The following is a 14,552-nucleotide window of genomic DNA, read 5'->3' as shown; positions in this document are numbered from 1 at the left end:
AAAACTTAATGAATCATAAAAATTACACATTCCTGTAGAATGTTTCTTAACAACTTGTCCTCCAACATTGTTTTACAGATGTGTTGCTCTTTGCAGCCTTGGAATTTGGATCTGTGAGGAGCTAGTCCATGAATCACATCATCCTCAGATCAAGGAAGCATTGAATGTGATATGTGTTTCTTTAAAGGTGAAAGAATTAAATTTTTACAATGTTTATTGCCTTTTTGTGTAAAGATACTTTGCATTTTCAAAGTCATAATGACATTTGAGCATCCTTACTCTGCAGTCTCATTTGCCATCCTTACCAAAGACAGAGTTCAGTTTAATGAGTGGATCTCTGAAATGTCAAAAAGTTCTTTACCCTTCTTTAAGTTTGGAGGGAATGATGTGCTGGGAGGATAAGATAGTGGATCTTTATTTTAACAAAATCACTAGCCACTCTAACCTACCACAGTATTCTCACAACATTCTGTGCATGTTCACTTCTGAGTTCAAGTCATTGAATTATGCAATATTATCTCTTAGGCCTGGCTAGATGTTTAGTGAGAAATGCAGAGTACTTATACTGTATGCATGGAAGCACAGGAATGTTTCATTTGCTGTGGCAGAGTCCTTTTCTGTGCTTATTCCAGGAGCTGCATTTTTTTTTTGGCTTTTTTCTTTGATGAGTGTTTTTGTTATCCTACTATTTTAAATCTTTTTGCATTTGTTCTTATTTTATAGAATAATTAAAATATTAGGAAAAACATCTTGGTTTTAAGCAGTTTTCAATTTACATGTTTGTGATCAATAGCTTCAACTTTTTAAATGCTTCCCAGTTTATCTTCAGAACCTTTCTGTGTGCTTTTTGTTTGCATCAAAATTCTATGAATAGTCTAGTCTTTCTTTATACACAGATTAATAAAAACTAGAGTGTACACCTGTTACATATGACTTTGTCGGATGTTGAGGATTATTATTTTCTTTTAAGCAATGGGCATATGAAAAATATCTTAGCAGATCAGCTGCTCACATCCTTCCTGTGAAGGAGGATTTGAGTCTCAGTATAAGGTACCTGCAGGGCTTTTAGTATTAGACTCTAAATTGCAATTTCCTGTTTTGCAAAATCACATTCATTCTTTGCAGCTCCACTAATACCCTCTTCCAGTGTTTTCTTCTCGGTTTTTAATAACGCTTAACTTTTGCATTTTATCAAGTTCCTGTGCAAGTTTGGTATAAGGCAAATGATGTTTTATCTTGCTGCTTCAATTTATCGTTATTTGAACTATTTTTAATCCTGAAATTCATAGTGATTTATGTTCTTTTTCTCTGACATATTTATTAAACCAATTATTTGTATCTCATTTATATCAAACATAAATTACTTTTTGAATGAGAAAACAAAGATCTTTATATTTCTTCTTTGCTTTTCTTTGTGTTGGCAAAACCATCCAGTGCACATTGTCTTTTTTTTTCTGTTCTGAGCAATGGTATACATTCACAATTGAGTTTCATAACGAAATGAAAAGTTCATTAATTTGTCATGGGAGAAATAAATTAGCTCTAATTTGTTACCTTAGCAATCTCCTGGCTACCAAGTAGTCAGAGGTTGGAACTCCCAGAATGGATTATTTTCTTATTTTCAGGAGAAATGAATGGGTAGGGAGCTATAGTCCTAGTCTGACTTACTGATAAGTTCAGTTGAACAAATAACATTGAATAGAAATGTTTGCAGCAATTACATGCTTATTTTTGAAATACCAGAAGCATATTCAGAGCTGCAGTTCAGCAGCTTGCTTTGGATATAGCTAGTGCTTCTCCCAGCTGTGTGGCAATATCGTTCTGTCTACATTAACCTCTGCTGGAGCTTGAGCACAAAGGATTCTAACCAGCCATCCAGACCTATGATTTTATTCTGCTTCTCTCAAAAATGCTGCAGATACATCACAAAATTGTGTTGTACACAGATTGAGTTGTGTGAGTGCTAAACAACAGGTTATTTTCATGTATGGACAAGGTTAAATTCCTCATTTAACATCCAGAAAGAATGGACCCTTACAAAAACTGACCTTATGGTAAGACTACTTTCCGAGAAAAACCCTGTGAATTCAGAAACAGGAAAAATGCCAGTTCATTGGTTTCTTTTTCTTTGCCCATCAAGTGAGTTCTCAAAAATTATATCCACAATTTATGCTACTAAATATAAAAGTGGTGAATTCTTATGCTTTATAACATGGGACATTTTCCAGAGACAAAGAATGGCAGTGGAATGTTTATGGCATCATACAGGTGTTTCCATGCCCCCTCTGAAGGTTCTTGTAAAAGAAGTCAACCAAAAAACTGACTTGAAAGGGGTGAAATGTTTCATTATCTGGCTGCTTGAGTTCAGGAAAATGTCCTTCCAGAACCCACAGCTCTCAGAACTGTCTGTTCTAAGGTGCCTGAGTGTTTGTCATGGTTTAAGCCCAGCTGGAAGTTAAGCATCATGCAGCCACTTGGTCAATCTCCTTTCTTCCCACCCTTTGTAGTGGAATGGCAGGAGAATCAAGGCAAATTTTGTATGTTGAAATGACAGCAGTTTAATAATCAAAAGCAAAGTAAAACAGCATAATGATGGTAAATGATAGCAATGATAAGAGAAAGGAAAGAAAACCCATGTGATGCACAATACATTTTCTCACCACCTGCTGACCAATATCCTTTTCCCAGCCCAGACCAATCCCCTTTCCAGATAACTCCCCCAGTTTATGTACTGGGCATGATGTCCTATGGTGTGAAGTATTCCTTTGGTCAGTTTAGGTCACCCATCCCAGCCAGGTTCCCACCCAGTTTCTTTTGCTCACCTTCTCACAGGTGCAGCATGAGACAAGAGAAAAAAAAAATCCTTGACTTCTGATAAACAGAACTTAGCAAAAACAAAACATTAGTGTGTTATCAACACCATTCTCATTCCGAATCCAAAACACAGCTCTGCAAGAGCTGCTGAGAGGAAATTAACTCTACCCTAGCGACAGCATTCTTTTGAAATGTGATATATTGACCATGCTAGGACAGCTTTCTGAAGCACATGAAGGATTTGATCTATTTCAGCCAACCCTGGTATTCTTGATCAAAACTTCCTCCCTGATGCTTCTCCCATGAATAAAAAAAATTTGTGTGCAAGATTAGATTTTAAATTTATTCATATTCATTACTTTATACACTTTATCCTTTATGTGAAATTTATGTCTCCGCTTACTTTTGTTCATTTATTAAATTTAAAAAAATTATCTTTAACCAGAGAAATAAAGAGGTTAACTGATTTATGTAAACCACCCAGTAATAATAAAAAATTATTAATTCATCTTCATTTTATAATCTCTTTAGAAAAAGAACCCTTAAAAATTTAAGAAAGAAATGCTTTCTGTTTTTAAGTAGTGAATGGTCAGTTATTCAGTGACACTGAAAAGTCTGCAGATATTTTTTTCTCAGGTATTTTTTTCTTACTTTCAGTGGTCAGGAGGTATGTATTAAGCTACCCCAGTCTGTGCTCTCCATTTTTCTTCTTCAATGATTTTGGGGTTTTCCTGGAAGCTTGTTAAGATGTTTTGAACAATCTGGATTTGATCTCAAGTTCTGTAATCACATTGTCATGCTTTCAGGTTTTTTTGTGTTGTTGTGTTTTGGGGGGAGGGGCGGTTTTGGTTGGGTTTTTTTGTTGTTTTTTTTTTATGGTTGCCACTCAAGCTTGAGCATTAGAATCTATGCCCTGCTTACTGTGCTCTTACAGAGTACTTTCACAGCATGGATGGAGAGAGGCTGTCTCATGAGGGATAAAAAAAAGCAATGATAGTCTGGTCACAAAGTTTGTGAAGATTTGGAGATGTGACACGTTTACTGTGTTGAGCTAAAAGTCAATAACATGAAGCTGCATCTGCTGAGAAATAGGGAAAGTCAGAACAAGAATTAACTACCCATTGTGTACTCAGGTTTCCATCTCCCTGGATGACTTGCAAGAGCCATTCATAGTCTTTCCTTTTGCTTACACAGATAACACAAATAAAAAATGGTAATTAAAGCTTTGTACTCCAGACTTTTCCTTTTGCTTGTACCATTTCTTTTCAAGACTTCAAATGTGAGAATTGATAGCTCTGCTTTGATAAGAAGCACTGACCCAGAACAGAGTCTTCTTCCAGTATATTTTCAGTTTTAAGGTTTTTGCCATTCAGAACTTTTATTCTAAAATCTTTCTTTTCTACTCCGGCTTCATTGCCCAGACATTACAGCTTTCCTAAAGCTTTGTGTTTTTTAAGTTTTGTGAGATGCATCCCTCCCTGAAGGGTTAATAGAAGTGGTCTGAGTAAGAAAAAAGCTTATGAAGCCAAGAAATTACATCTAAGCGTTGTTACAGCATAATTGCCCTTTTCTGAGTTCAGAAGTAGAGAGCCATCTTGCAGCACATACCTGTGACAGCTTCACTACTGAATGTAGTGATATTGAAACAAGTAAACTACGTTCTTAATAATGCAGGAGTTCACTGGTAATATTAACTTTGTCCTTGTCATTTTCTGCACACCTTAATGTTTTAAAGCAAGTGCAGTGAAGGTAAAAAACTCAATTACATGTCTTGTGCATCAACAATTTAGGGAAACACATCCCTTTCTTTTAATTCCTAAGTTTTGCAACTTATGAGTGTTGAACAGGGTGTGCATTCCCCCCTAAGACTGGGAATTTGTTGTACAGATGTGTTCCCATCTGCTTTGACTAGCCCAGTAACTGTGGAAGGCAGGCTGCAGAGCAGCAACCTACTCCTGCCTTTAAAAGAAAAGCAGAGTTAAGCACAGAAGCCAAGGTGAATTCATTTCCATTCCAACATGTGCTGGGCACAGCCATCGCTGGCAGATTGCAGAACAGTTCAGCTCCTGTTTAGTGACACGGGCTGTGCTTTGGGCATGTGGCTCTTCACCTGCCTTGATTCTCAGCAAAGACCTCTGATTTCAGAATTGGATCCTTGGGAGGCTTTGCAGTAATTCATTAATATTAATATTCATTAAGATAACAAGAAATTAGTTCTTTCTTCCTGCCTTCATGATATTGTACTAACCAGTCCAAAGTTAATTAGGAAACACCTCGCCCCTTCCTGGTGTGCATCCCTCTGGATGTCTCCTCCAAAACTTTGGTGTTAGCTGCTTGCATTTGTTTATGAATATAAAGTAGTTACTTTTGTGTTTTGTAAAATTTAATTCTGTTCTTCTGGTAAATAGACACTTAAGGAACTGTATGTGTAAACCCACCAGTGAAATTTGTGACCACCCTACCACCTAATGTGCTCTTACATGAAATCATTTTGTCATTGTTACTGTGCTGTGTTCTCTTTTCCAGTTTCCAAATAAAACAGTAGCCCAAGTTGCCTGCAGTATGCTGAACATGCTGATACATTATGTACATAGACTTCAACTTTATCAAGCTGATTCACCATTAAGAATTATTCTAGTAAGTAATTTTTTTAATTGAAACATTCAATCATTTTAAATTAAACACTACAATGTATTACCCTAAAATTAAACACCTGAATATTGACAATTATGCTTTGCAAAACATTGAATTAGTATAAAGGTAATCTTACTTAACACTAGCAGCAGGGAGTTGCAGCACACTTAACTTCCTGACTCCAGTATTGACATGTAATGTGTCTGTATCATGCCTGTTTTTTCTCAGAGAAAAAGTGTCATGAGAAGGTTGTCAGTAAAGTACAATTTTTTCCTTAGTATTAGATCTCTTCAAGCATGTTTATTGAAGTTCAGGAAGAAAATGATTGCTTAAAATATGGATCTGCAACTGTGTTTTGCATGTCCATGAAAGAGTTTCAGTATAAAGCAAAAATAATATTTTGAATACGCTTCCCATAACAAGTAGACTATGGCCTCTGTGAGTCTGAGCCACAGAGAAAAGACAGAGGGCTCCCAGGTTCTTTTAATGTGAAGGCTTCTTAAGAGATACAGCAAGCATTTCTGTGCTCCTCTGGAGACATATTTTTGATCAAATAGAGACAGGGTGTATACAAATTCTAGTAGTTCTAAGAAACAATGTAGCTCAGATAGCACCATACACAATCCAGCACCAGATTTCTTCCCGCAGCCTACAGGCTTTTTGAGTCATGTTCCTTTTATGCCTGAATACTTGAGGTAGCTGTGTAATTTCATTGTCCTTAATGCACCTACGTCAGTCAAACAGAAGATACTCCTTCAATGTATTCTGCAAAACTCAATTAAAAGTGTATTTATTAGGAAAAAATTGTCAAGGAGTACTGTAACTTGTCTCAAAATAATTGTAATAGAATTTAACCGTAAATCTAGTATCATGTTAGATTTACCTGCTTAAAAAATTATTTTAAATATTTAGGTTCTATTTTAAAAGAAATATGGTATATTTCCCCAGATTCTGATAGCAACTATTACACATCTGCTACCCAGTACAGAAGCTTCCTCTTATGAGCAGGACAAGAGGGTAAGTATTTTTCATTTAGAGTACCTTCTGCCTCCCAAAAGCTGTGTCTCTTCTGAATTAGCTTTGCTGTGGAGTTCATTATGTTTGTTATACTTTTGAAAGACAAACTTGGAATGCATTATGTGAAATGAGTAAATTAGTTAAATTGATTTTTTAAAAGACTTCTATTTACCTTGAGAAATATTTTAGAGAATCTTGCAGATATTTATTTGAATTGTCTTCTCTTCCAAAGCTGAGTTTTAAAAATCCAAAACATTTATTTGGTCTGTAAGTTATTGATGATTGGTGTGGATTTGTATCTTAATCTAATTCTGTTCCAGAGTCTTTCAAAACATCCCAAGAGGGAGTTGATTCTTTTGATAACTGAATAACCTATAATACAGAAAGCAGTTGGATTTCTTTCAGATGATACCTGGTGCTGCATAACATTATTGATATGTTGTAAAGGACATTATGTGTTATTTATAAAGCACTAAATACGGGTGAACTGGTTCCATTTTGTGTAATCCTTGATTCACTTTACTGTGAAATGTATGTGCAAAATGGTGCATCAGCCTTAATTTGGACCTGTGTTATCTGTCACTTTAACAACAGCACACTACAAATCAGTTTTGAAAACTGTGGGTATCCTCTTAAATATAGTATGTGCTCACAGTCTTATCCTGATGAGAAACTGTTGAATGGATGGCCTTTGTTAAATACCTCAGTAGCCAAAGTTTTTACTGATGCCATAAGTTTTGAAGATACAGTGGTTAACAAGTGGGACCTGCCATTTCTGCAGAAGGTTGACTTTACTGAATTGAAAAAAAAGGCAAAACAGAGAAATAAAGTAAAAAGATAAATATGAAGTAGCAGGTTATCAGGTGCTGGCTCAATTGATTTGTAATGGAAAGTGTTTTTTCCAGTTGGTGGTTTCTTTACTTCTGTGCTTACTGGATTGGATAATGGCCTTGCCATTGAAGACTTTGCTGCAGCCTCTTCACACTACAGGAGCAGAAAATGATAAGACCGAAAGATCCGTTCTTAATTGTATATATAAGGTACACATTTCTTTGCTCACTTATTAAGAATTTCTATGTATGGAGGTAGTGTCAGTTTCCATGGAAATGAAGGCAAAAGTTTTCTGTAAGCTGACCTCCATTCTACTCCTGAAATATAGATTTCAGTTCTTACATGTTTCACTGCAACAGCTTGACCTTTGGTATATTTGGAATAGTAGATTTTGTTTTACATTTTGGATGGTTAGCAAGCCTTTTTTATGTATGTCATATGGATTGCAGATGCTTGTATTGTAGAAGACTAACTATACATTTAATACAAAAGGATGTAGTTTTTATATATCAAGCAATTTCATTTAGTAATGAGCAAAGCAAAAAGCACTAAGTTACAATTACTGTCTTTAGGAACACAGGAGAAAGGGGTTTTTATCCTTTTTGCAAGGGAAGGGGATTATGGAGCTTAGACCTAGCATATGTAATTAAAGAAGATAGGAGATCTAAAAATAAAGGTAGCTTAATGATTTTTTGTGAGTTTTGTTTCATTATTGTTAAATTCCACTTTGGTGGTAATAATTTTCTTGGCAGACCAGAGTTTGTTTCTGTAAACATCAAGCATCTAAAATTTTCCAACGTTTCATCATGCCTGACATGATGAAACAAATAGATCTAACAAATCTAACAAATATATTCTTAAAATGCAAATTAAAATAAACTTAATTTCTTATAAAACTATAAAGTATAAATTTCAGTAGTTAATGAAATGAAATTCTGGTTTTGTTCTAGGTTCTGCATGGATGTGTCTATGGGTCTCAGTGTTTTAGCAACCCAAAATATTTTCCTCTAAGCCTTTCTGATCTGGCATGTATGGATTATGATCCTTTTATGCATTTAGAGAGCTTAAAGGAACCAGAACCACTGCATTCTCCAGACTCAGAGAGGTCTTCTAAACTTCAGCCAGTCACTGAAGGTTTGTCTAATTGCCTAAATACATTGTCTTTCACAAAAATTTTGTCTGGGTTTTCAGTATTTAAGTGTTGGTCTACAGCACAGGTTTTCAGCTGTATGTAGACACTGGGTAAGAACCATTAGTATGAAATGAGCAAATGTAATTTTGAGCAATTACCATTTTATTAACTGAAATAAGTATGTTCTGAACAAGACCAAGATCAATAGGATATGGATTCTTCTGTGCTCTGTGTATCAGCAGAAGTGTTAAGTACTTCAACATGGATAAATGTTGCTTTTCATTTTACTCTCAGTAAATTAATTTGATTTTTCCTTATTTTGCTCCTTTTTCTAGGAGAATTTTGGATTTTTGTTCCTGTTTGACACTGCAGTATTGAATGCTTTCTCTGAATACTTTTAGCCTATCATAATTTTTTGTTGATATCTTTTTACACTTCTTAAAACCACAGATTTGTTTAAAAAGAGAGAAATTTTCTCTCCTCTGGTTAGAACCTTAGGAGACATGGGAATTAACATTTTCTTCATAATTCAAAAACAAAGACTCAAGAATCTAAGCCACAGAGGACTATCATGTATTATGCAGTGTATCTTGTAAATATCAAATGGCTACATAGGGAAGAAAATTGAAAAAGATGAGATTAAGATACGAGCAACTCTGTGTAGTGCTATTCTGCCTCTGTATTAAGTTGTTCCATTTAGGCTTTTTTAAGGGTATTAAGAACCAGATAAATGCAGCAGTTCTTTGTAGCAGCTGTGTGCTAACAGCAGGTGATTTTGTGGTCTGTAGTGACTACGTGCTGTTTTTTATGTAGAGAAAAATGGCTAATCATTGTGCCCTTGTCTAAGGCATGCTTCATCATCCTCAAGTACTTTTTTGGCCAAAGAATTCTAAACATAGAGCTGTCCCCTAATAAGCTCAGTATTGGATTGAACAAGTCTGATCTGAGAACTACTGGCAGGAGGAGCTGTAATTATTAAATTTACTGAAGAATGAATCAAGGTACTATAGTTGGCTTTTCGTCAAATGGCTGTGGCCTTATTAGTAAAAAGTAATCATCTGCAGGGTCAGAATGAAAGAGGCTTCGAAGGATTCATTCTGTCCTAATTACAGTCTCACCTATACATATTATATAAAGCTAATATTTAAAGCATTTGCCAAAATTTACTTCCACTGCATGTTCTATTACAGTGTAGTGAATTGTAGTGGCTTTTTATGCCTGGCATCTTTTGTATTCCGTAATAATCTGTAATTATGGGTTAGAAGCAAATGCTGCGTGGCTTTTTTAATTTGACAATCTGAAAAGACAACCCTGAATAGATTTTTCTTTAAATGAATATGGTTGCACAAAGCCTTAGCATCAATATCTTCATTTTGCATTTCCAACCATGATCTTTTATGATTTCTTGTTAAATTTCTTAATAAAAGTAATTTCAGATGTTCCTTTTATCTCTGCAGATAAATTAAGTTTCAGGGCTCTGGAATTGTAAGTTAGACTGTGAAATTTAATTGGCAGACTACAGCATTATAATGCAACCCTGGTTCTGCAACCTTGGCACTTCTAGTCCCCATTGCCAGGCAGAGAATAAAATGGGCAGTGCTTGACCAGTTGCACAGCATCTGTTCTCCCTGGCATTGTTGGAGGAGCGAGAGGAGTAAAACTAGTGGATAACAACCAGTCTGGGTCTCTGTCAAGACAGAGGGTCAATTAGTACAAGCTAGCAGCAGAACAGTATGCCAGTGGATCAGCACCTTTTAGTAGAGTAAAAGGGGTATCATAGTATCTTTTTTGAAGGAATGGAAATGAGCAGAGGAAAATTACAGGGAATTCAGGGAAGTTCTACAAAAACAGGGTAGGAATTGCGAGACTCTTTCCTCAGGTCACAAGCAAAGCTGAAAGTGCTGAAATTACAGAATTCTTAAGGCAGGGTGCTTTAATGGATGTGATTGATTTAGCCTGTTATGGCTCTATTGTTCAAGGTCAGATCCATCACAAGTTTTGTGGATACTTAGCCACAGCAAAATGTGGTATGAGACCAAGAAGACGCAGGACTTAGAGTGACACAGCTGTGTAGGGGAGACAGGATCTACTCAGAGGTGTGGAGCAAGTCATGCAGTAAACAGCAGGACAAAGATTTCTTAAATCCTCTGGGAACAGGTATATATCAAGAGAGATGATGATTATTGGCTTCTCTTTTTCAGTAACTTTACAAGTTCTGTCTCTCACAAGGAAGCTCTTAACCTAGCATTATCTGTAAATTTGTCTTTTTTCTGCTTTCTGTAGCTGTTAAAGTGGTAGATTTTAGTATGAGATATACAAAGAATAACTTTAAAATTGGGTATTAAGTATATTAAATTGTTGCATTCAAAGCCAGAATGAACTTTTAGCAACTCTCAGTAAGGACATCAGTAGGAAGCATTTGTTGCATCATCACAACTTGCAGGCAGCAAGTCTGTGATGCTTTCATACATCTGAAGAATCCCTGGGCTTGTCTGTGTGAAGGCTGATGAACTGTTCCTCTAGTTAGTGTTGGCAACAACCTACTCTAGTTATAGTACAAATGGTGATGGTGGTGGTTTGACCCTGGCTGGATGCCAGCTGCCCACCGGAGCTGCTTCATTATTCTCCTCCTCATCTATGCAGGGCAGAGAAAATATAAAGAGAGGCTCATGAGTTGAGATAAAGACAGGAAGAGATCACGCACCAATCACTGTCATGGGCAAAATAGATTTGACTTAGGGAAATTAATTGAATTTATTACCAAGAAAATCAGGATAAGATAATGAGAAATAAGACCAAGTCTTCAAAACATTATACCCCTACCCCTCCCTTCTTCCTGGCCTTAACTTCATTGTAAGTCTCTACCTCCTCCTTGCCCCTAGTGGTGCAGGGGGATGGGGGTTGGGGACTGCAGTAAGTTCACCACACGTTGTCTCTGCTGCTCCTTCCGCCATGGGGGAAGGACTCGTGCTCTTCCCCTGCTCCAGCATGGAGGCTCTCACACAGGAGACTTCTACAACACAAGTCCTTCCCACAAACTGCAGTTGTTCATGAATTCTCTACTGTGGGTCCCCTCGATATGGCTCAGTCCTGTAGGCTCCAGCATGAGTCCTCCATTGGGTCACAAGTCATCACAGCAAGACTGCTCCAGCATGGAGCTCTCCACAGTACCAGAGTTCCTGCCAGAAACCTGGTACAGTGTGGGCTCTCTACAGGATCACAGCCTCCTTTGGACATCCATCTACTCTAGCATGGGGTCCCAGGGGCTGCAGGTGGATATCTGTTCCATCATGAACCCCCATGGGCTGCAGGGGCACATCCTGTGTCACCATGGTCTGCACTAGAGCTCAGGGAATCTCAGCTTTGGTGCCTGGAGCACCTCCTGCCTCTCCTCCTTCACTCACCTTGGTGTCTTCAGAGTTGTTGCTTTCATGTATTCTCACTCTGCTCTTTTCCGGCTGCAATTTCCTTTTGCTCAATTTTTTTTTTTCCTTCTTAACACTATTATTCCATAGGCATTACTTCCATTGCTGGTCAGCTTGGTCTGACTTGGAGCTGGCTGACATTGTTTTCATCAGACACAGGGGAAACCTCTAGCAGCTTTTCAGAGAAGCCCCTCCTGTAACCCCCACACTACCAAAACCGTGCCACACAAACCCACTGTTCTAATTAACTGCACATAACCTGCCAGCTTAGATGTTCCTAAGCCAAGCTGGACTGCATACTGCCACAGCCTGCTAACTTACTGCTGAACTTTTCCATTTAATTTCAGGACCATAAACATATATGATGGAGATTTTTTTTTTCTTTTTTTTTTTCTATTCTAAACAAAAACATTTTGAAAGCTGGTCTTCATAGATCACAAATCTGTTAGAGGTAGCTTTGAGATTTGAGGTATAGAGGTAGATTGGAAGGTTCTAGTAAGCTTATCAGTTATTGATTTGATAGAGGTAGATTGGAAGGTTCTAGTAAGCTTAAATGGATACAGTGGTCTATCAGTTATTGATTTGATTTTTACCCCATTATTCATATTTCTCCAAACATATGTTAAACTCTTTTGCATAGATTGATCTTTTTTTCTAATATTTTTCAATTTCTAATGCAAAAGCCTTCCCTGCCTGATGTCTAGTCTTAGCTTTTGTTTAAAAAGTAGAAATATAAAGTACTTTTCATATAAGGCTTTGTTTGCTGTTTGCCATTTTACTGAAGGGACACAAAATGCACACTTTTAAAAAAATACTTTGTACATAGTGCATCTAAATTAACACAATTTTTGTTTTGTGGGGAATATTCTAGAGATGGGTTCTCTGTTACTGTAGGTCTATATAGCTGAAGTTTACAATTAGAAAGGAATGAGACTTGCTTAAACTAAGGTAAAATACAGGAAAGTAAACTAAGAGGAACACTCTTAGGCTCCCTCTAAACATAATGAAAGAAAAAGAAGTGTTTTTAGAGAGTGATTCATCCCATTGAATTTGGGATTAATCAGTCTGTACAGGTCATCATTCTTTAGACAGCTAAAATGACAGGGAGTTAAATTCATCCTTCAGTCATTACTTTTTACTTCTACTGCATAACCACAGTTGCTTAAAACTGTTCAGCCAAAGTTGAATTAAAAAGTTAACAACACATCTTAAGGAATCCTTCATTCATGCCACAGATACAAATTAGTAGTGATGGACCTTCAGCCTTTCCACAAAAGAGGTAATTTCAGGACTGAAAAAAATAAATAGTATAGCATGCTTCTTGTAAATTGTGAGGTGATCATGTACATATTTAAATTACATTGCCCAAGCCAGAGGCAGTACCATTGTGAAGAAAGAAGCAATGTGTTCTCTCAGGAAGACAGGTCAACAAAGCAGTGAGCTGGACTGCCTTAATGTGTAAAGATATGACTTAGTTTGTAGAATTTGTGGTAGAAGCTGTGGTGGCTTACATTATTACATATTTTCATTTGCCCTCCAGAAACAAAGAGCATGATTTAGATATTCATTTTAAGGTTTTAATATATTGAATGTCCAGTTATTCCTGATTGAAGAGACGTGATTCTAGGAATAAATTAAGTTGCAAAATTAATACAAAATTTTCATAATTTCAAAAAGCATTACTAGGCTTGGGATTTTTCCTTTTTTTTTTTTCCGGGGGACACCATAATCAAAATCTGGTTTTCTGTGTGACAAAAATGTTTCAAGATTAATTTATTATATTTCAACATAACAGGTTGCACCTTACAGTCTACTTTCAGTATGATTGTCTTGATACTTCTAATTTAAATTTTTTGTGTCATTTTTAGATCAACAGCACTGTATTCTGAGAGAAGACTCAGATGTAGTGGTCAAATTTTATAAAAGAAACAATGACATATCTATGATTTTAATTCAAGTGCAAAGTTTTCAGGGCAAGGCTGTATTAGGACTGAGAATGGATCTTCCAAATTTAAATTGTTCCCCTCTGTCTCACTGCATGACTTTTCCATATGTGCCTTAGGCTCCTAAGGGAGTAAATTCTCACACACAGGCACAAAACAACTGTGGCCAGTTTGAGATCTTTAGGGTTTGGCACACAACAGTAATAGTAATAACATATGCTAGAAAGTCCTTATTTCTTCAGGTTTCTCAGCAGAACTTAACAGAGGACATTTAACCTTTATAGTGTGGGACTTCAGGTGTCTGGAAAACTTGTGTGTTTCTGCTCCTGGGAACCTGAGACAAGTATTACATTATTTATCTCTGCAGTGGCAAGTGTTAAATACTTGGTATAAATATCCTGATAAAGATGGGCCACCCTCTGCATTGTCCAGGTGCTAGCCAATAATGTGCTGATAAATGATTCTTCAAGCACCCAGTTTATTTTCTCTTTGTTTTGTATGAAATCTGCTTCCAGTTCCTTCTTATGTTTCAGCAGATGGCACTATAACTTAATTTCCTTGTATGCTGCCAGTGTCTGGACATGTAATTCAGCATCACTGAATGTTTTTGTATTTATAAATTTTAAACAAGAAGGCTATAGATGATAAAAATATTATCTCTAATTTGCTTGTATGAATTCTCAAAGCATTTATTTATTAAAATACTTGAATAGATATATATTTTAGAGTTGTGTAAATGTTATGTTGATTTTGCCG

The 14,552-nt window shown here is 36.4% G+C and overlaps 1 protein-coding gene across 5 annotated transcripts in view; it reads left to right on the top strand.

Annotated features, from left to right (window-relative positions):
• The window catches only part of RALGAPA1 (Ral GTPase activating protein catalytic subunit alpha 1), a 129,222-nt gene that overhangs the window by 63,363 nt on the left and 51,307 nt on the right, over positions 1-14,552 (top strand). For all 5 annotated transcript variants that reach the window (XM_039704786.1, XM_039704785.1, XM_039704790.1 and 2 more), the window contains 5 exons: positions 79-187; positions 5,341-5,451; positions 6,397-6,465; positions 7,371-7,505; positions 8,247-8,430. In XM_039704786.1, coding sequence (XP_039560720.1) covers positions 79-187; positions 5,341-5,451; positions 6,397-6,465; positions 7,371-7,505; positions 8,247-8,430 — 608 coding nt within the window. The remainder of the gene's footprint in view (positions 1-78; positions 188-5,340; positions 5,452-6,396; positions 6,466-7,370; positions 7,506-8,246; positions 8,431-14,552) is intronic.

This window comes from Passer montanus, unplaced genomic scaffold (genome assembly GCF_014805655.1).
Source record: "Passer montanus isolate IOZ18808 unplaced genomic scaffold, ASM1480565v1 scaffold18, whole genome shotgun sequence".
Classification (NCBI taxonomy): domain Eukaryota; kingdom Metazoa; phylum Chordata; class Aves; order Passeriformes; family Passeridae; genus Passer; species Passer montanus.
Note: the sequence above shows the minus strand (reverse complement) of the source record. Positions and strands in the feature narration are given on the sequence as shown.